General features: G+C 40.6%; 2 protein-coding genes across 5 annotated transcripts in view; both read left to right on the plus strand.

Annotated features, from left to right (window-relative positions):
• Positions 1-23,133, plus strand: part of LOC135463214 (dynein axonemal heavy chain 6-like) — a 437,090-nt gene that overhangs the window by 253,171 nt on the left and 160,786 nt on the right. The gene's annotated exons all lie outside the window — the stretch shown is intronic.
• The window catches only part of LOC135462662 (alpha-1,3-mannosyl-glycoprotein 2-beta-N-acetylglucosaminyltransferase-like), a 103,835-nt gene that overhangs the window by 53,414 nt on the left and 27,288 nt on the right, over positions 1-23,133 (plus strand). For all 4 annotated transcript variants that reach the window (XM_064739886.1, XM_064739889.1, XM_064739887.1 and 1 more), the window contains exon 3: positions 11,881-12,067. In XM_064739886.1, coding sequence (XP_064595956.1) covers positions 11,957-12,067 — 111 coding nt within the window. In that variant the 5' untranslated portion in view covers positions 11,881-11,956. The remainder of the gene's footprint in view (positions 1-11,880; positions 12,068-23,133) is intronic.

Raw genomic sequence — 23,133 nt, forward strand, 5'->3', positions numbered from 1 at the left:
TTAGAAATATATTTTATGGTGAGTATTTGGGACCACCTTTTAGTATTTATTGACATTTCATAATAATGTTCTAAATAAGGATGTGATGTGTGTCTGATAAATATATTTGAATGTAAATTTGTTGTTTATATCCAAACATATGCATTTAATCAGAATTATGATAATATTTATGAATGTATTGAAATATAAATATGATCAAAATCCAGGGAGAACATGTGTATGAGCTGAAAAGTCCAAATTCTAGCACAAATGTATTTAGTAAACATTTGTTACATCCTCATGTATAGCATTATTACACAAAGACTATATGTACTAAAAGGTCGTCCCAAATACCCACCATACCAAAATTATTTTCCAGTGCCCTTTTTAAAGAAATAACTTTTTGTGCTTTTTCATCTGAACTTTGTGTAAGTTGTATGTTTTCTGCACCTTCAGTGCCTTGTGTGTGTGTGATTACATATTAATGTATTGGACCTGAAGATTTCATCTCTGACTAGTTGCTCATTTCACTGGGTTCTGAGAGTTCTGATCATCTTAGAATGGCATTATGAAGTTTCTTTGTAAGATGGTAAGAAGGTAAGATGGTATACTTCAACCTCCAGGATCATGAAATGATCTGTTTTAGACTGGGTTCTGAGAGTTCTGATCATCTTAGAATGGCATTATGAAGTTTCTTTGTAAGATGGTAAGAAGGTAAGATGGTATACTTCAGCCTCCAGGATCACGAAATGATCTGTTTTAGACTGGGTTCTGAGAGTTCTGATCATCTTAGAATGGCATTATGAAGTTTCTTTGTAAGATGGTAAGAAGGTAAGATGGTATACTTCAACCTCCAGGATCATGAAATGATCTGTTTTAGACTGGGTTCTGAGAGTTCTGATCATCTTAGAATGGCATTATGAAGTTTCTTTGTAAGATGGTAAGAAGGTAAGATGGTATACTTCAACCTCCAGGATCACGAAATGATCTGTTTTAGACTGGGTTCTGAGAGTTCTGATCATCTTAGAATGGCATTATGAAGTTTCTTTGTAAGATGGTAAGAAGGTAAGATGGTATACTTCAACCTCCAGGATCACGAAATGATCTGTTTTAGACTGGGTTCTGAGAGTTCTGATCATCTTAGAATGGCATTACGAAGTTTCTTTGTAAGATGGTAAGAAGGTAAGATGGTATACTTCAACCTCCAGGATCACAAAATGATCTGTTTTAGACTGGGTTCTGAGAATTCTGATCATCTTAGAATGGCATTATGAAGTTTCTTTGTAAGATGGTAAGAAGGTAAGATGGTATACTTCAACCTCCAGGATCACAAAATGATCTGTTTTAGACTGGGTTCTGAGAGTTCTGATCATCTTAGAATGGCATTATGAAGATTCTTTGTAAGATGGTAAGAAGGTAAGATGGTATACTTCAACCTCCAGGATCACGAAATGATCTGTTTTAGACTGGGTTCTGAGAGTTCTGATCATCTTAGAATGGCATTATGAAGTTTCTTTGTAAGATGGTAAGAAGGTAAGATGGTATACTTCAACCTCCAGGATCACGAAATGATCTGTTTTAGACTGGGTTCTGAGAGTTCTGATCGTCTTAGAATGGCATTATGAAGTTTCTTTGTAAGATGGTAAGAAGGTAAGATGGTATACTTCAACCTCCAGGATCACAAAATGATCTGTTTTAGACTGGGTTCTGAGAGTTCTGATCATCTTAGAATGGCATTATGAAGTTTCTTTGTAAGTTGGTAAGAAGGTAAGATGGTATACTTCAACCTCCAGGATCACGAAATGATCTGTTTTAGACATAGGCCAAAATTTCAGTCTTTAAACTTGTTACATGTATGTTCCATTCCTTTATTTTAGGTAAAATTTGTTTTACAGTAATTTACAGAGGCTTTACACTGTCAGGCAATATTTTGAGATTGTTACATAAGAAATCAAAATTTTAAAGTGAGTTGAAATTTTGACTTAAAATAGGAAAGTGTTAAATGTCCTTTTTTTACCTTGAAAAATGTACTTGTTGGGGTGAATTTGTGGGACAAGTACTGTATTCTGTGCCATGTATGAGGAGTTGATACTCTTCTGTTTTATGTCAATAGGGTCGTCGTTTTCAGACTTGCGTGATAAGAGTTTGAAGATATGACAGATGAGCGCCAGATTTCGTGTACTAGGCCTGGAGGCCACATTGGCAGATGCATAGTTCAGGCATTTTCTATATAGGCAAAGATCAATATTTGGAGGAATCGTGGACATAGATTTATCTTTTATAGATTCATCAATTTTCACCAGATCGCTGCCGGTGCCGCTCTGTCATTCGTGTGTTCTGTTTTCTGTCTATTCAGAAACTATTAAAGCCCATGTTACAGTGTTCGTGTAGACACACAGTTTGTCAGTCTGTGTCACATTGAACGGCACGGGAGTAAAGCCATTAACAATTCATACTTTTCAATGTCTTGAGGTTCCGTCCTTTTTGCAGATTAAGCTGTGAAATTCTGAAAGAAAAGAAAAGATTCTGGTTGGTGGTTTTTCTGAATCCTCAATTTTGTATTAATTCTTTTTTTTTTTGTCTCATTTGGATGCATTAGGCATTTGGTATTTTATACCCAAGAATCTTTTATTTTGGTATGACAGCTAGTTGATTTACAGGTTTAGGGGTGAACGAGGTGGAGAGATTTGCCACAGGAAGCTGGTACCCTTAGCACACTGGTCAGCTGTGGTCAGCAGTGGTCAGGTCTAGATGATGTTCAACAGAAGAAGCTATGTGTGTATAAGATAACTTGGTCAGCCATTAATCGCAGGCAGGGCATATGTGTATACTATGGGGACGCTTTTTTGCGGGGTATATTGTAAATATTGCAGAGTCAAGCACTCTTGTGAGCTGGCCATGAATTAGAACAAAGAACTCCTTTGGTGCTTGTCATTTCTGCCTTTGGTGCTTGTCGTTTCTGCCTTTGGTGCTTGTTGTTTCTGCCTTTGGTGCTTGTCGTTTCTGCCTTTGGTGTTTATCCTTTCTGCCTTTGGTGCTTGTCATTTCTGCCTTTGGTGTTTGTCCTTTCTGCCTTTGGTGTTTGTCATTTCTGCCTTTGGTGTTTGTCATTTCTGCCTTTGGTGCTTGTCGTTTCTGCCATAAGAACTCCCTAAGACATGCCATGTATTAAAGCATGGCAGTATAATATGTAATACTGTGAGGAAGTTTGCTATTGTGAAATACCAGTGGAACCTTGAGTCATCATTACCTGTAAGTGAGAACTTAGTTGTAGCTCAATGTCTATAATGTGCAGTGTTTCTCTTCCTTCTGTGATGTCCTGCTGTCTTTTCATAACTGGACATAATCTTCAGGAGGTGGGTAAGGAAGTTTTTGACATCGGTAAAATGATGTCATAGTCCGTGGGCTTTAGGAAACGCCATTTTTGAATAATTAAGTCAAAGTATAAAATCTTGTTACAATACTTAGCATTTATTGCTGTAAGTAGACATTTTGATACATTATAATTTACATGTAAATGTACCTTAAGATAAGATAACATTGAAGAGGATAATCCCACCATAATGCTGGTCTTTGCTGTAAAAGTGATATATATTCTTGAATACGGCGTAAAATACGAATCAGATAAAATAAATAAATGAATAAATTGAAGAGGAGGTAAAGATTTAAGTTTCCTGGGATTTGTGCAAACATTTGAGAAAATGAAGATGTACATATATACATCCATAGTGTGTCTATGTTGCTATATACATCCATACTCCCGTAGTGATAACATATAGTGTGTCTATGTTGCTACATACACCCATACTCCCGTAGTGATAACGTATAGTGTGTCTATGTTGCTACATACACCCATACTCCCGTAGTGATAACGTATAGCGTGTCTATGTTGCTACATACACCCATACTCCCGTAGTGATAACGTATAGTGTGTCTATATTGCTACATACACCCATACTCCCGTAGTGATAACGTATAGCGTGCCTATGTTGCTACATACATCCATACTCCCGTAGTGATAACGTATAGTGTGTCTATATTGCTACATACATCCATACTCCCGTAGTAATAACATATAGTGTGTCTATATTGCTACATACATCCATACACCCGTAGTAATAACATATAGTGTGTCTATATTGCTACATACATCCATACTCCCGTAGTGATAACGTATAGTGTGTCTATATTGCTACATACATCCATACTCCCGTAGTAATAACATATAGTGTGTCTATATTGCTATATACATCCATACACCCATAGTGATACCATATAGTGTGTCCATATTGCTGTATACATCCATACTCCCGTAGTGATAACGTATAGTGTGTCTATATTGCTACATACATCCATACACCCGTAGTGATAACGTATAGTGTGTCTATATTGCTACATACATCCATACACCCGTAGTGATAACGTATAGTGTGTCTATATTGCTACATACATCCATACTCCCATAGTGACACCGTATAGTGTGTCTATATTGCTATATACATCCATACTCCCGTAGTGATAATGTATAGCGTGTCTATGTTGCTACATACATCCATACTCCCATAGTGACACCGTATAGTGTGTCTATATTGCTATATACATCCATACTCCCATAGTGATAACGTATAGTGTGTCTATATTGCTACATACATCCATACACCGTAGTGATAACATATAGTGTGTCTATATTGCTACATACACCCATACTCCCGTAGTGATAACGTATAGCGTGTCTATGTTGCTACATACACCCATACTCCCGTAGTGATAACGTATAGTGTGTCTATATTGCTACATACATCCATACACCCGTAGTGATAACGTATAGTGTGTCTATATTGCTACATACATCCATACACCCGTAGTGATAACGTATAGTGTGTCTATATTGCTACATACATCCATACTCCCGTAGTAATAACATATAGTGTGTCTATATTGCTATATACATCCATACACCCATAGTGATACCATATAGTGTGTCCATATTGCTGTATACATCCATACTCCCGTAGTGATAACGTATAGTGTGTCTATATTGCTACATACATCCATACTCCCGTAGTGATAACGTATAGTGTGTCTATATTGCTACATACATCCATACACCCGTAGTGATAACGTATAGTGTGTCTATATTGCTACATACATCCATACTCCCGTAGTGATAACGTATAGTGTGTCTATATTGCTACATACATCCATACACACGTAGTGATAACGTATAGTGTGTCTATATTGCTGCATACATCCATACACCCGTAGTGATAACGTATAGGGTGTCTATATTGCTACATACATCCATACACCCGTAGTGATAACGTATAGTGTGTCTTTATTGCTACATACTTCCATACACCCATAGTGATAACGTATAGTGTGTCTATATTGCTACATACATCCATACTCCCGAAGTAATAACATATAGTGTGTCTATATTGCTATATACATCCATACACCCATAGTGATACCATATAGTGTGTCCATATTGCTGTATACATCCATACTCCCGTAGTGATAACGTATAGTGTGTCTATATTGCTACATACATCCATACTCCCGTAGTGATAACGTATAGTGTCTATATTGCTACATACATCCATACACCCGTAGTGATAACGTATAGTGTGTCTATATTTCTACATACATCCATACACCCGTAGTGATAACGTATAGTGTGTCTATATTGCTACATACATCCATACTCCCATAGTGACACCGTATAGTTTGTCTATATTGCTACATACATCCATACTCCCGTAGTGATAACGTATAGTGTGTCTATATTGCTACATACATCCATACACCCGTAGTGATACCATATAGTGTGTCCATATTGCTGTATACATCCATACTCCCGTAGTGATAACGTATAGTGTGTCTATATTGCTACATACATCCATACTCCCGTAGTGATAACGTATAGTGTGTCTATATTGCTACATACATCCATACACCCGTAGTGATAACGTATAGTGTGTCTATATTGCTACATACATCCATACTCCCATAGTGACACCGTATAGTGTGTCTATATTGCTATATACATCCATACTCCCGTAGTAATAACGTATAGCGTGTCTATGTTGCTACATACATCCATACTCCCGTAGTGATAACGTATAGTGTGTCTATATTGCTACATACATCCATACTCCCGAAGTGATAACGTATAGTGTGTCTATATTGCTACATACATCCATACACCCGTAGTGATAACGTATAGTGTGTCTATATTGCTACATACATCCATACACCCGAAGTGATAACGTATAGTGTGTCTATATTGCTACATACATCCATACACCCGTAGTGATAACATATAGTGTGTCTATATTGCTACATACATCCATACACCCGTAGTGATAACGTATAGCGTGTCTATATTGCTAGCATTATCATTTTCTTATGTAGATTTGTACTGGGCTCTCTGCTTGCTATCCAGGTTTGATGCTTTGTGGTGATTTTCTGGCCAACCTTACCGGGACAAATCTTTGTTAAAAACCAATTTACATGCGGAATGATTTTCATGAATGACTTGTTTGAAGAATATGTACATGTAACAAAATTTATTGTTAAAGATCCTAACATTTTAAATGTGAGTTTCCTTTGACAAATGAATTGATGTGGCTAATGTCACCATGTTGATTGGTGGAAGAAGACGCCGAATCAATGGATACGGCCTTGTTTGATTATGGAACATGGAAGTCTTTTGTGGAATCAAAGGCATTCCTACATTCACAGCCTCTTTGACAGGAACATATTAACTGTGTCATGGTAATTCATTCTTTGAACATTTTGAGATGTTTGGATATGTGTTCTAGCGTTGTGTCATTATTCCAAGCAGTTGCATGTACAGTGGTACAATTAGAGCATATAATTGCATATTAAGAGTCTTGGAAAGAGTTAACCGGTATTAAAACCAGCATGGTGTGAAATAACTATATTGTGTGCGGTCGAAGGCTCCAATTGTCTGGCGAGCTTTTTTGAAACATTCTGATAATTTTTGATGCCAGTCATGCCTGTGATGCGAAAACAACTTTTCTGCTTCTATTTCAAATCGGGGCCTCCGTGGCTCAGTCGGTTAGCGCGCTAGCGCAGCGTAATGACCCAGAAGCCTCTCACCAATGCGGTCGCTGTGAGTTCAAGACCAGCCCATGCTGCCTTCCTCTCCGGCCGTACGTGGGAAGGTCTGCCAGCAACCTGCGGATGGTCGTGGGTTTCCCCCGGGCTGTGCGCGGTTTCCATCCACCATAATGCTGGCCGCCGTCGTATAAGTGAAATATTCTTGAGTACGGCGTAAAACACCAATCAAAAAAAAAAAAAAAAAATCTATTTCAAATCTGAGAAAAATTCCTTGTGAAGTTTAGGCTGCACCAGTTTAAATAAATCATTGTTTTGCAGGCAGAATAAATCTTTTTTTGTTGGAGGAAACTGGTAAATTTTGTAATTTGTGGGAAATGTGGACCACCCTGGCTAGTGTTTTTGGCCTGAAGAAAACGTTTTTATTTGATCAAAAAGCCTTGAAAAACACGAAAATCATGAAAAAAAATGAAGATCAAAGAAAAGTCAGAAGGATCACACAGAAAATACAAAATAAAATCAGTGTGTACTTACCAGTGTAATATGCACCTTTCCCCTCACACATGTTACTGAACCATTTCTACAGTATGTGCACACGACATAGAGCAATTACATCACCAAGAGCATGCAAACAGTTACAAGGAAGAGATAAACACTGATCAGCATGCAATCATTAAGGACAAACTCGTTAATAGTTGTGTGTAGCTATAATGAAAGCTTCATTGTATTTACATCCACCTGTTTCTCTGTGTTTCATGCTTGAAAACATAATTATAATAATGTTGACTTTTATAATGAAGCCGATGGTTTCAGGATCTACATGGATGTTATTGGCTGATGGGTGTGGTATTTACAGCTCTTACAGCTGATGGTAATTGTACCAACCTAGAGGAGGTGTTGACACTTCATTTGTACAGTATGCCTAGACTTTTGTACATGTAGGTACAGAACTGTTTTGGAACCCATCACATTATGTCGCCTACATTTAGTTTGGAACAATTCACATGGGTATCGTATCCTGTTTCTCTCATCCCATTAACCTGACTGGTGTCTTTTTAATGGTTTTAGCTTGCTATCCTTGAGTACGTTGTAAAAAGGAAGAAAAAGCAAAACATTCAATAACCACAAATCAATATAGATTTCATTTTCAAGTTGCTTCAAAGTGCTACGCACTATACACATGTAGTTTGCTCTGCCTGTTTGTACTCTATAGCAAAAAAGTTCAAGATTTGCACACAAGGCAGCATGTGAGAGTTTTTTTAACGGTTTCTAATCGGTAATGTGTTCCATTTGACCACAAATCACAGCACTCCACAGCACTGATTGTAACGTGTCACATCGTTTTTGTGACATTCTAATTGCTGTTTATTACCTCAGCTGCAAGTTCTCCAGAGTTTTACCTCCAGCATGTCTTTTGTTGTTAGTGAACGTTCGAAAGCACGGGAGTGAGAAAGCTGCACTCAAAACAGTTTGACTGTCAAGGGGGGGCTGTGTCCATTATCAAGTATTTCGTCTTTTCTCTTCTTTTTTCCCCCATGACGGTGTTGTCATCCGGTACACTAATGGTATTGGTCGGTCATGTTTACAAGCGGAAGACGGCAGAATGGATCGCTTTTATGGCCTCATTAAACCTCTGCCTGTCAAGTGAACATTCATCTTTTTCGGAACTTGTGCTTCGAATTGTGATAACATGTAAACGTTGCCAGGGCTGGGGTTTTTTGCCGTTACTGGCAATATGGAGAAAAGCTGTTCTCAAAGAATAGCTAGTTTTAGTTTCGTGTGTCTTACATGTAAATGGTTGATGAGGAAACATGTACATGGTATTATTCTGCTCTGTGGGCAGTCCTAGAGCCTTGGTGGACATACCCTGAATGACCATAAAGTTTGTCCATGACTAAACTGGCCCATATTTACTGATTCTGAGAGTTCTGTTGATTTTAGAAAGGTGTTTTGAGGTTTGCTTGGAACGTGGGATGATATTCTGTTTGAAAATTGTAAGTTTCTGTTTCATCTCCAAAAAAAAATGTTTTGTGACATTTACTTCCCTTTAAAAATGCACTTTGTAGGGTAAAAAATTTAGGTCATGTAGGCAGTGGACAATGCTTTAATAACAATAGGGCTGTTTGGCTTGTTCTTGTATTGAAGCTCACCGAAGACTTTGGTCTTCACCAATTTGGCATGCAGTCAGTACATCACCGATGGGAAAGTTTATCAGTTACTTGCTTAAGGCCAGTGGTTTTCCCCGAACGCTTTTGTTTCTTCCATCCATGAAACTGACCACCATCAATAATATTATTAAAGTTTGAAAATGAGTAAAGCGTCAAACATCCACCAATCAGTGTTGTTTTTTAAATTTGTAGTCCACGATCATGCCAATGAACATTTATCTTTTTGGGGTGTACTTGCTTCAAATCCTGATATGGAAATATTTCTCATCAAATATGTACATGTATGTCTGTCATCAAAAATCGTGTATGTCATTTGTGACAAATCCAAGGCGTGATTTGTTAGTCCCTGTTGGGATGAACAACGATCAGCAGTCAAGCACAACTTCGATCAGCATGCTTGGTTGTGCAAACACACGGAGATGATAAAACTGCTTGGTTTACATGGTCTCTCTATCTGAATGTTAAACCATGAGGGTAAGACATCTGTGTTTTATCAGCTGTGGGTTTACAGCAGGGTTGAGGACATGACGAATCACTGAACCTGAGTGATCATTGGATTGACACAGGGTTCTCCAATACAACTATATCTACATGTACGTCTACCTTACATCTGTTCATCCAATCTGTTCATCCATGTGTATATATATATATATATATATTCAACTTTCAGTACTTCATTGAAGATTACTAGGGCTATAGTCTAATTTCCCTGTACAGTAGTGAAGTGGTATATATATATTCAAATTTCAGTACATCAGTGAAGATTAATAGGGCTATAGTCTAATTTCTGTGTACAATACTGAAGTGGTGCTACATATATATATATATATATATATATATATATATATATATATATATATACACACTATTTATTTATTTGATTGGTGTATAAAAAGCAGTACTCAAGAATATTTCACTTATATGACGGCAGCCAGCATTATGGTGGGAGGAAAACGGGCAGAGCCCAGGAGAAACCCACGACCATCTGCAGGTTGAGGGGAGAGCTTCCCACGTAATGTTATGTGTTGGTTGATACCGTGTCAGGTTAAGTGGAAACATGATCTCATGTCGCTCATGTCACTACACGCGTATCATTAAAACGCAAACCAGGGTGCACGTGACGTACGGGGAAACAGCTGCGTTCTTTTGCTCGATAGATCATAATTGATAACGTTTTGAACCAATTTGTGGACAAAGACAAAAAGTTATGCTTTTTAAACTTCATGTGAGATACTGTATTGATCCATATATGCATTTAGTAATCTGGCATCGTCTTTTCTGTTAAAATGAGTACAAGTCATGTATTTTTCGTGTGTACGTATGTCTGGGCTGCCAGTTTGCATGACTCTAGAGGGACAGTTTCAAGTGTTCAGGTATCCAGAAAATTGTTGTTTATTGTACATATTGATTTTTAGATATACATATATTAATATAGCATACTGTGTGTACAGCTTGTCTGGTAAATATTTAATACACATTTATATTGTTGTCTACAAACTGATAGATAATATGACGTCTGCCACTGAGGTGGCGCTTTTTAAGTGGATAGAGGAAAATTCTTCTGAAAAATCCACATTTCCAATACGACTTGAGGAGGCAATACTGCAGCACATGCAGCCGTGGTAACTGGATTTGTTGACGTAAGTTTGTTGAATGACTTACATGTAGGCGTGGTGTGGTTTTCAGGAGGTGTAATTTGGGGAGCGGAGCATGGCTCAATAGTTAAGGCTGGTGTATAATTCCTAGTGGGCAAATAAGATGTGGGTTCAAACATGGCTTTGTGCAGAAAATTTTGCAGATACCCTTACCATTATTGTTTACGTGCCTTTGTGATGACAGCAATCATATGGCCTTGTGATGACAGCAATCACGGCTTTGGCCACAAAATTTTGTAGATACCCTTACTGTTATTGTGTACATGCCCTTGTCATGACAGCAATCACGGCTTTGGACAGGAAATTTTGTAGATACCCTTACCGTTATTGTTTACGTGCCTTTGTGATGACAGCAATCATATGGCCTTGTGATGACAGCAATCACGGCTTTGGGCACGGAATTTTGTAGATATCCTTATCTTTATTGTTATGTGCCCTTGTCATGACAGCAATCATTGCTTTGGACAGGAAAGTTTGTAGATACCCTTATCCTTATTGTTTACGTGCCTTTGTGATGACAGCAATCACGTCTTTGGACAGGAAATTTTGTAGATACCCTTATCATTATTATGTACATGCCTTTGTGATGACAGCAATCACATGTCTTTGTGATGACAGCAATCACGTCTTTAGACAAGAAATTTTGTAGATACCCTTATCCTTGTTGTTATGTGCCCTTGTCATGACATCAATCACGGCTTTGGACAGGAAATTTTGTAGATACCCTTACTGTTATTGTTTATATGCCTTTGTGATGACAGCAATCATTGCTTTGGACAGGAAAGTTTGTAGATGTGCTGACCCGTATTGGGTACGTGCCCTTGCAGGCAGCTGACCAAGCGGATAGGCTTGGGCTTTGCCAGGTTTACTTCCACCATAATGCTGGCAGTTGTTGCAGAAGTGAAATATTTTGAATACAGCGTAAAAACATCAGTGAATCAATCAATTATTTTACATGTATTTTACATTTTTACATGTATGTGTTGCCTTTGCAGATCTATGACTCCATGGCTTGGATGTTGGTGTACTCCCCTTGGTTAACCTTTGACCTTTGCCTCTGACCTTGTCACCATGAGACTGAGGAAGAAGCGGTACATGGTGGTTGTGGTTGTGATGGTCTTCCTCTCCTGGAATGTCCTTACCTACTATGTCCTCGTCTCAAAACCATCACAAGCTGGACAGGTTAGTTCTGGTTTTATGCCTTTCAGATTGACTTGTATATTTATTTATGTTTTTGATTGGTATTTTATACTTTAATTTAGAATGTTTCACTTTTACGACAACATCCAGCTTGATTGACTTGTATAAGAATGCATGCTAAGTCAAAGGGTTATAGATTGATTTTCACTCTCATTTTTGGTGTTATACCTCCCAGATCGTACAGATATATCAGAATAGTTCTACTTTTAAGTTTATTTTTCTAACTGTCCGACTGACTTTTGAAATCATATGGAGTCTCATTTTATAATTCATGAGAAAAGTGTTTGTTTGTTCTTTTGTGTTAGTATTAATTATGGCTTAATGTTTGGTTTGAGAGTTTCACTTCACTCATAGTATGAGAAGAAACTTCAGTATCAGTTTTAAACTGAGATGGTACGTCTAGCCCCTCTTTGTAATAGTGGCTTTAATAGACCTGATCTTAACCTTTCCTCTATTGGTCCAATGAAATTCTCGCTTCTGTATTGGACAGATTTTTCAAGCAGTATATTATAGCGATTTTCATTGGTAGTTCATTTCTGTTTTAGAGAATCATGTATTATGATTGAGGGTATGATTACAAATGTAATCCCATGTCTTTATATTTATTTATTTAATTTTTGTTTAATGCTGTACTCAAGACTATGTCACTTATATGACGACTGTCAGCACTGTGGTGGGAGAAAAAGGGACAGAGCCAGGGAAAACCCACGCCTATGTGCTGGAAGTTGCTGAAAGACCTTCCCAGGTTAGGCAGCAGAGGAAGCCGGCATGAGCTGGGCTTGAACTCACAGCATCTGCATTGGTCAGAGGCTTCTGGGTCATTGTGCCCCTCAGCAATGGAGACACCCCCCCCCCCCTCCTTCCCCCATGTCATTGTAAAATTTCTGCAAAAATATAGTTGACAGACTTCAACCCAAAGTGATTGATAATGTGTCATGAATATACATGCTAATTATGTACACTTAATTGCTTGTCTTGTTTTGACATGCACATGAAGGAGCAGGCCTAGGCTGAGTGGTTAAAATAATCCTATTTGTCTTGAATTTGCAAGCTTTTAAAGAACACATAAGCTGTGGATTTCAGATCAGCTTTTTACAGGGAATTTGTAGATTTCCTGGTTGTTATTGTTCATGGGGCCTTGGTGACAAAGAGGCGGTAAAGACTCTCGTGTGGCCATCATCTGTGAAAAAGTAAATCATACATTTACATGAATTGTCCAAAAGTTGTCCATTTCAATCATTAAGTCGTTTTGTAGAGGGCAGGTGTTGTTTTGTGGGAAATTGCTTCCGGACTTCCTCGCTAGTGAGAATGGTTTAGGTTTTACCACGTGTGACCTTTCCCGGCGTAGCCTCCTGGGATAGATTTGACTGTGGAAGGATGGCAGGCTTAACTACATGGTGTGCGGCAGGATTTTGACAAAGTGAGGGGTGGGGAGGGGGGGGCTCTTGTGGGTTGGGGAGTGTGGGAAGTGATTTGGAAAGGAAACTCTTGTAGTCCAGAAAATTACTTGTGTCTTAGATGTATTTGGGTCTGGAGTTTAGGGAATACCTAATGGAAATTGTCTGATGTTTGGAGATTTTGTGAATTATGCTGTGCTTTTCTGGTTGGCTTCACCAGGTGTGCTGTTGGCTTCACCAGGTTAATACCTGAGCACATTGAGTGTCATTGAGTGTGTTTTGCTACTTAACATATATACCTTCACATTTGAATATCCTGATGTATTTTCTCAGGAAGGATTAGTGTTAGGAAAAAGACAAATGTATCGTATTACTTAAAAAAGTAGGGGTATATTTTATGTACGTGTCATTGAGCGACAACCTTTAGTCTTTTAATAATGAAATAAGCATTGTACCAGTATATTTATTTATTTGTTTATTTGATTTATATTTTATGCCGTACTGAAGAATAGTGCCCTGGGAAAAACCCACAACCACCCGCAGGTTGCTGACAGACTTTCCTCTTGTGTGGCCAGAGAGGAAGCCAGCATGAGCTTGATTTGAACTCACAGCAACCGTATTGGTGACAGGCTCCTGTGTCAGTGTGTTGCGCTTTCCCTCTAGCCCCCTAGCCACGGAGGCCCCTTGTATCAACATAACATTAAGAATTTGAGGAAGGAAAACAATACATGCATATCAACAGGGTTTAGCTAATGGTGAATTATTCCGTCACATGTATGGAAATGTAGAAACTGAGAGGGTTGAGCGTAAATGCCTCACCCATTCTCCATCCCCTACTCTCCTTGAATACCTCACCCATTCTCCATCCCCTATCCTCCTTGAATACCTCACCCATTTTCCATCGTCTACCCTCCTTGAATCCCACACCCATTCTCCGTCCTCTACCCTCCTTGAATACCTCACCCATTCTCCATCCTCTACCCTCCTTGAATACCTCACCCATTCTCCATCCCCTACCCTTCTTGAATCCCACACCCATTCTCCATCCCCTATCCTCCTTGAATACCACACCCATTCTCCATCCTCTACCCTCCTTGAATCCCACACCCATTCTCCGTCCTCTACCCTCCTTGAATCCCACACCCATTCTCCATCCTCTACCTTCCTTGAATCCCACACCCATTCTCCATCCCCTACCCTCCTTGAATACCTCACCCATTCTCCATCCCCTACCCTCCTTGAATCCCACACCCATTCTCCATCCCCTACCCTCCTTGAATACCTCACCCATTCTCCGTCCTCTACCCTCCTTGAATCCCACACCCATTCTCCATCCCCTACCCTCCCTGAATACCACACCCATTCTCCATCCCCTATCCTCCTTGAATACCTCACCCATTTTCCATCGTCTACCCTCCTTGAATCCCACACCCATTCTCCGTCCTCTACCCTCCTTGAACGCCACACCCATTCTCCATCCCCTATCCTCCTTGAATACCTCACCCATTCTCCATCCTCTACCCTCCTTGAATCCCACACCCATTCTCCATCCCCTACCCTCCTTGAATACCTCACCCATTCTCCATCCTCTACCCTCCTTGAATCCCACACCCATTCTCCATCCTCTACCCTCCTTGAATACCTCACCCATTCTCCATCCTCTACCCTCCTTGAATACCTCACTCATTCTCCATCCTCTACCCTCCTTGAATACCTCACCCATTCTCCATTCTCTACCCTCCTTGAATACCTCACCCATTCTCCATCCTCTACCCTCCTTGAATACCTCACCCATTCTCCATCCCCTATCCTCCTTGAATACCTCACCCATTCTCCATCCCCTACCCTCCCTGAATACCACACCCATTCTCCATCCCCTATCCTCCTTGAATACCACACCCATTCTCCATCCTCTACCCTCCTTGAATGCCACACCCATTCTCCATCCTCTACCCTCCTTGAATGCCACACCCATTCTCCATCCTCTACCTTCCTTGAATACCTCACCCATTCTCCATCCTCTACCCTCCTTGAATACCTCACCCATTCTCCATCCTCTACCCTCCTTGAATACCTCACCCATTCTCCATCCCCTATCCTCCTTGAATACCACACCCATTCTCCATCCTCTACCCTCCTTGAATACCACACCCATTCTCCATCCTCTACCCTCCTTGAATGCCACACCCATTCTCCATCCTCTACCCTCCTTGAATGCCACACCCATTCTCCATCCTCTACCCCCCTTGAATACCTCACCCATTCTCCATCCTCTACCCTCCTTGAATGCCACACCCATTCTCCGTCCTCTACCCTCCTTGAACGCCACACCCATTCTCCATCCCCTATCCTCCTTGAATACCTCACCCATTCTCCATCCTCTACCCTCCTTGAATCCCACACCCATTCTCCATCCTCTACCTTCCTTGAATACCTCACCCATTCTCCGTCCTCTACCCTCCTTGAATCCCACACCCATTCTCCATCCTCTACCCTCCTTGAATACCTCACCCATTCTCCATCCCCTATCCTCCTTGAATACCACACCCATTCTCCATCCTCTACCCTCCTTGAATGCCACACCCATTCTCCATCCTCTACCCTCCTTGAATGCCACACCCATTCTCCATCCTCTACCTTCCTTGAATACCTCACCCATTCTCCATCCTCTACCCTCCTTGAATACCTCACTCATTCTCCATCCTCTACCCTCCTTGAATACCTCACCCATTCTCCATTCTCTACCCTCCTTGAATACCTCACCCATTCTCCATCCTCTACCCTCCTTGAATACCTCACCCATTCTCCATCCTCTACCCTCCTTGAATACCTCACCCATTCTCCATCCTCTACCCTCCTTGAATACCTCACCCATTCTCCATCCTCTACCCTCCTTGAATACCTCACCCATTCTCCATCCTCTACCCTCCTTGAATACCTCACCCATTCTCCATCCCCTATCCTCCTTGAATACCACACCCATTCTCCATCCTCTACCTTCCTTGAATACCACACCCATTCTCCATCCTCTACCCTCCCTGAATACCTCACTCATTCTCCATCCCCTACCCTCCTTGAATCCCACACCCATTCTCCATCCCCTATCCTCCTTGAATACCACACCCATTCTCCATCCTCTACCCTCCTTGAATCCCACACCCATTCTCCATCCCCTATCCTCCTTGAATACCACACCCATTCTCCATCCTCTACCCTCCTTGAATCCCACACCCATTCTCCATCCTCTACCCTCCTTGAATCCCACACCCATTCTCCATCCTCTACCTTCCTTGAATACCACACCCATCCTCCATCCCCTACCCTTCTTGAAAACATTGCCAGGAGATCAGATGACATTTGGCTCACATTTTCAGGTCATTTCATCTTTAACTCTTGTGGGCACAGTGTCTCGAAAATTGCATGATTGACAATAATGATTTCTGATCTTTGTTGGTGCAGGGGCTCGTATTCAGATGAGCTGTGGAACCAGGTCATTTCGGTTAATACTAGGGCGTTGTAGGGTTGGGGGTTTGGGGGCGGGTTATGGGTGGTTTGGCTACTTGGGTAGTTAACAGGTTAATTGTCAGATGCCACAGCTGTAATAGATGCACCACTGGATTCTGCTCCTGGGTTCATAATGGGGAATGAAGTCCCGGAAGTAGAAGTCAGGCAATGATTGACTGCTTGACCTTGAAATGGACACCTCCCAAAGGACCACTAGCTGGTGTATAATGAGGGTCAACCATAAATGGGTCAGTAGGGAGCCTTCCAACAGAGTTTAATGGTGTGTGATGTTAATAGAGGATCAGAGAGATGGCGCCATCCTTGGCAGCTGATCCACCAGCATACATGTGTCCAGGGACATGTCTTCATTAAATCACGGTACAGATGACGACAAGATTGCATGGTACAGAGTCAGTTTGGAAAACTTCAAATCCAGAAGCGTGAGCTTCCGTCAGGAATTTAGTAACTTTTCCTGGTGTACAGTGGCGAATCAGATGAACAATAGTTGTTCTCTTGCAGTACTCCATGAATACTAAATACTTTAACTTTATTTATTTATTTGATTGGTGTTTTACGCCGTACTCAAGAATACTTCACTTATACGGCAGCAGCCAGCGTTATGGTGGGAGAAAACCGAACAAAGCCCGAGGGAAACCCACAACCGTCCACAGATTGCTGGCAGGCCTTCCTATTTATGGCCAGAGAGGAAACCAGCATGAACTGGACTTGAACTCACAGCGAAGCTAAATATTTTAATACCAGTTTGCTCACAAATTGTCATTGGAGAAGCAGGGTAATAGGCGATGGAATAGTTTTCAGGTGTGAATAACCTTTAAGCAGGATCAAGATGGTGTCATGTGTGATACAGTAAAATTTTATGAAATAAATAATTTATTATAATAATTTCAATCCCCAAAATCTATATTTTAATTTACACATCATTTTGATGTTAGTTTGAAATGTTAATAAGTGTTTTTAAGTCTTCCCAGTGTTTTTGAGATTTGAATTTCTGGCTCAATAATTGAGATTTGTGTGAAACTCTGACTGTTACAACAAGCAAGAAACACATTTAATAGCCATTGCAAAAGTTATTGCGTACTTTTAAGTACTTGGCCAATAGAAATGTCCTAAAATTACCAAGAGGCTATATTTTTTTCTGCAAAATCTGCTGTGAATGCCTGGATGCTTCTAGTAGAAATGAATCCACATTTTCCCTATAGTCCAGTAATGTACAGGATGCTTACCTCCTCGGTGAATCCACATTTTTCCTATTGTCCAGTAATGTACAGGATGCTTACCTCCTCGGTGAATCCACATTTTTCCTATAGTCCAGTAATGTACAGGATGCTTAGCTCCTCAGTGAATCCATATTTTTCCTATAGTCCAGTAATGTATAGGATGCTTACGTCCTCGGTGAATCCACATTTTCCCTATTGTCCAGTAATGTACAGGATGCTTAGCTCCTCAGTGAATCCACATTTTCCCTATTGTCCGGTAATGTACAGGATGCTTAGCTCTTGGGTGAATCCACATTTTCCCTATTGTCCAGTAATGTACAGGATGCTTAGCTCCTCGGGGAATCCACATTTTTCCTATTGTCCAGTAATGTACAGGATGCTTACCTCCTCGGTGAATCCACATTTTCCCTATTGTCCAGTAATGTACAGGATGCTTACCTCCTCGGTGAATCCACATTTTCCCTATTGTCCAGTAATGTACAGGATGCTTACCTCCTTGGTGAATCCACATTTTTCCTATTGTCCAGTAATGTACAGGATGCTTAGCTCCTCAGTGAATCCACATTTTTCCTATTGTCCAGTAATGTACAGGATGCTTTGCTCCTCGGTGAATCCACATTTTTCCTATTGTCCAGTAATGTACAGGATGCTTAGCTCCTCGGGGAATCCACATTTTTCCTATTGTCCAGTAATGTACAGGATGCTTACCTCCTCGGTGAATCCACATTTTTCCTATTGTCCAGTAATGTACAGGATGCTTACCTCCTCGGTGAATCCACATTTTCCCTATTGTCCAGTAATGTACAGGATGCTTAGCTCCTGGGTGAATCCACATTTTCCCTATTGTCCAGTAATGTACAGGATGCTTACCTCCTTGGTGAATCCACATTTTTCCTATTGTCCAGTAATGTACAGGATGCTTAGCTCCTCGGTGAATCCACATTTTCCCTATTGTCCAGTAATGTACAGGATGCTTTGCTCCTCGGTGAATCCACATTTTTCCTATTGTCCAGTAATGTACAGGATGCTTAGCTCCTCGGGGAATCCACATTTTTCCTATTGTCCAGTAATGTACAGGATGCTTAGCTCCTCGGTGAATCCACATTTTCCCTATTGTCCAGTAATGTACAGGATGCTTACCTCCTCGGTGAATCCACATTTTTCCTATTGTCCAGTAATGTACAGGATGCTTACCTCCTCGGTGAATCCACATTTTTCCTATTGTCCAGTAATGTACAGGATGCTTACCTCCTCGATGAATCCACATTTATCCTATTGTCCAGTAATGTACAGGATGCTTACCTCCTCGATGAATCCACATTTATCCTATTGTCCAGTAATGTACAGGATGCTTACCTCCTCGGTGAATCCACATTTTCCCTATTGTCCAGTAATGTACAGGATGCTTACCTCCTCGGTGAATCCACATTTTTCCCATTGTCCAGTAATGTACAGTATGCTTACCTCCTCGATGAATCCACATTTTCCCTATTGTCCAGTAATGTACAGGATGCTTACCTCCTCGGTGAATCCACATTTATCCTGTTGTCCAGTAATGTACAGTATGCTTACCTCCTCAGTGAATCCACATTTTCCCTATTGTCCAGTAATGTACAGGATGCTTACCTCCTCGGTGAATCCACATTTTTCCCATTGTCCAGTAATGTACAGGATGCTTACCTCCTCGGTGAATCCACATTTTTCCCATTGTCCAGTAATGTACAGTATGCTTACCTCCTCTATGAATCCACATTTTCCCTATTGTCCAGTAATGTACTGGATGCTTACCTCCTCGGTGAATCCACATTTATCCTGTTGTCCAGTAATGTACAGTATGCTTACCTCCTCAGTGAATCCACATTTTCCCTATTGTCCAGTAATGTACAGGATGCTTACCTCCTCGGTGAATCCACATTTTCCCTATTGTCCAGTAATGTACAGGATGCTTACCTCCTCGGTGAATCTACATTTTTCCTATTGTCCAGTAATGTACAGGATGCTTTGCTCCTGGGTGAATCCACATTTTCCCTATTGTCCAGTAATGTACAGGATGCTTACCTCCTGGGTGAATCCACATTTTTCCTATTGTCCAGTAATGTACAGGATGCTTAGCTCCTCGGGGAATCCACATTTTTCCTATTGTCCAGTAATGTACAGGATGCTTTGCTCCTCGGCGAATCCACATTTATCCTGTTGTCCAGTAATGTACAGTATGCTTACCTCCTCAGTGAATCCACATTTTTCCTATTGTCCAGTAATGTACAGGATGCTTACCTCCTTGGTGAATCCACATTTTTCCTATTGTCCAGTAATGTACAGGATGCTTAGCTCCTTGGCGAATCCACATTTTTCCTATTGTCCAGTAATGTACAGGATGCTTAGCTCCTTGGCGAATCCACATTTTTCTTATTGTCCAGTAATGTACAGGATGCTCACCTATTGGTGACACAAAAAGGCTGGCACAAAAAATTTACTGAAACTCATAGTAACATATGAATAATGTACTTCCTCCTAAACTTTGGCCCGTAAAAATGCATTTTAACAAGCACATGAAAGCCTTAGAATAATGCTCTTAATGTCAACCTTGAAGTTTTTCTGATCAAGCTTCAGAAAAGACCCCAACATGATCTCATGAAGTGGAGGAATCATTCTGAATCAAGCTTCATGTGTCACTTGGAAAGTGGTGCACTTAAGCACCAAAATTGCACTACCACGTACCATGCATTTACAGTGTCTCATTTTCCACACAGAAATGTTTTATGGTACTCATTCATTGTTTTCATGAAAACAGATTTGCGGAATGCCAAAAACTTTATAACCAAAAAACCATTCTTGCCAAAAGAGAATGCTTGTATCAATTCTTTTGTCTTATAATTGACTTTAAACTTGGGATTGGACTTGGGCCTGCTCTCTCACAAGGTAGTCAGAATATCCTGGGGGCCTCCGTGGCTCAGTTGGGTAGTGCGCTAGCGCAGGGTAATGACGCAGGAGCCTCTCACCAATGTGGTCTCTGTGAGTTCAAGTCCAGCTCATGCTGGCTTCCTCTCCGGCCATAAGTGAGAAGTTCTGCTACCAACCTGCGGATAGTCATGGGTTTCCCCCGCTCTCTTTCCGGTTTCCACCCACCATAATGCTGGCTGTCATCAAATAAGTGAAATATTCTTGAGTATGGCATAAAACACCAATCAAACAAATAAATAAGTAAAATATGCTGATATTAGACTGATGGCATGGACACACTCGTACTGAATATTGTCTGAATGGGGTGCAGAGGTTTCTATTCTCCTCTGACAGATTGACCTTGAACCCTGACAGGCCTTAGACAAGTCTGGTATGTATAAGGAATACTGTTCCTCTTGTTCCACCTCCCTAGGAGGGGTCGACATTTGTAAGTCTTCTGCTGACCCTGGGGGCATTTCTTGTCTGGCGTTGTACGTATTAGATTGAGAGTCAGACATGCAATACATGGATCTGTGTCCTCCCTTCCCTCCTCCCATTTCTTGTAGCACCCAAGCCATGTGTAAAATTACTTGTGTTATAACTGTATGGTAAATTACCTAAAATTTTGCCCAATATTTATTGATTTATGTATTTATTTATTTACTAAAGTTGGAATACTTCTATGGATTCTTGTACAAAGCTGGAGCTATGGGAGTATGCAGAATTTGAAGAAAAATGAACCCTGCTAATTATGTATTATTCACATGAATAAATATTATCATACAGTATGTGTGTTAAACTATTTAATTAATGTTTAGTGCCAAACGCAAGAATTTGGGGTCGGGGGTTGGGGGGGGGGACTACTTTTGTGGAGAAAATAGATCAAGCACATGTGTATATACTAAGCTATGTAAATTTTAACTTTTTATAATTATCAGTACATGTAATCCAAGAATTGATAGCTATAATCTGAGGAAAATATTAAAAGCTAAAATAAAAGCTGAGGCTGACTAGACTTGATAGGCTGAATAAGGCAAGGATTGATTTGATCAGAGTGAGGCAAGAATTGATCACAAATGGGGAAGGACACAAGTTGATCAAATCTGGATAAAGCAAGAATTGATAGATTAAGTAATGCAAGAATTGACGGCATCGACGACGGAATCAGCAGTGGGAGAGGCGATAGAATCAATCCTGCAGCACAAAACCCAGGAGTTGATTGACTCGGTAATCATGCACATAATGTATAAAGAATGCATAAAATCCGTACGTTGAAAGAACATACATCAAAACAGGTTTATAGGGTGCTTGGGCCTGCAAGTTCAGAGCTCTTTGTCAAGTAGTAGGCAGATGAGACAAGGTTAAGCGAAACACCATGGAGCTGGGCCACATAAACCTCTGAACACAGCGTCTCAAGACCAGGGTGAGTTTAATTCTCGAGAGGTTTGCCTCGTCGTCAGCTCCCTCGTAAACTATGTAAGCACATCTCATGGGACAGACCTCCGATCATTCGTCCGGGAACATAGACGGACGGAAATTGAATTCTTTGCCTCACGTCGTCTTCTGGGTGGCTATGTTCTGCAGATGAGCTCAATCTGACCAAGTGGGATACCGTGAGATGTGTATGTGGAATGTGTACCCCACCCTGCAATCTCGCTCGGGGTCAGTTGTAATCGTGTAAATCTTGTAGATGGATCGGGGTATCTTTCACCGGGTTATATCGTTTTCGTGTTGACGACAGAATTACCTGTGGCCTTGAGATATGGCCCTGGAAATTAATCTCTAATACAGTTTTGGGATTTTGCCAGCCATCTCTAGAAAAGCAGACAAACAGTCTGGATTCTGCATCAGTTGTAGTCTCTCGCCAAACAAGGCTCTAGGTTCAAATCTGTGTCAGGGATCATGTGTCCTGGAGCCTCGTTAGAGATTTAGGGTACAATTGTACATTTATCTGTCAGTGGGAGGGACT

The sequence above is a fragment of the Liolophura sinensis genome, chromosome 2 (genome assembly GCF_032854445.1).
Source record: "Liolophura sinensis isolate JHLJ2023 chromosome 2, CUHK_Ljap_v2, whole genome shotgun sequence".
In the NCBI taxonomy this organism is placed as follows: Eukaryota; Metazoa; Mollusca; class Polyplacophora; order Chitonida; family Chitonidae; genus Liolophura; species Liolophura sinensis.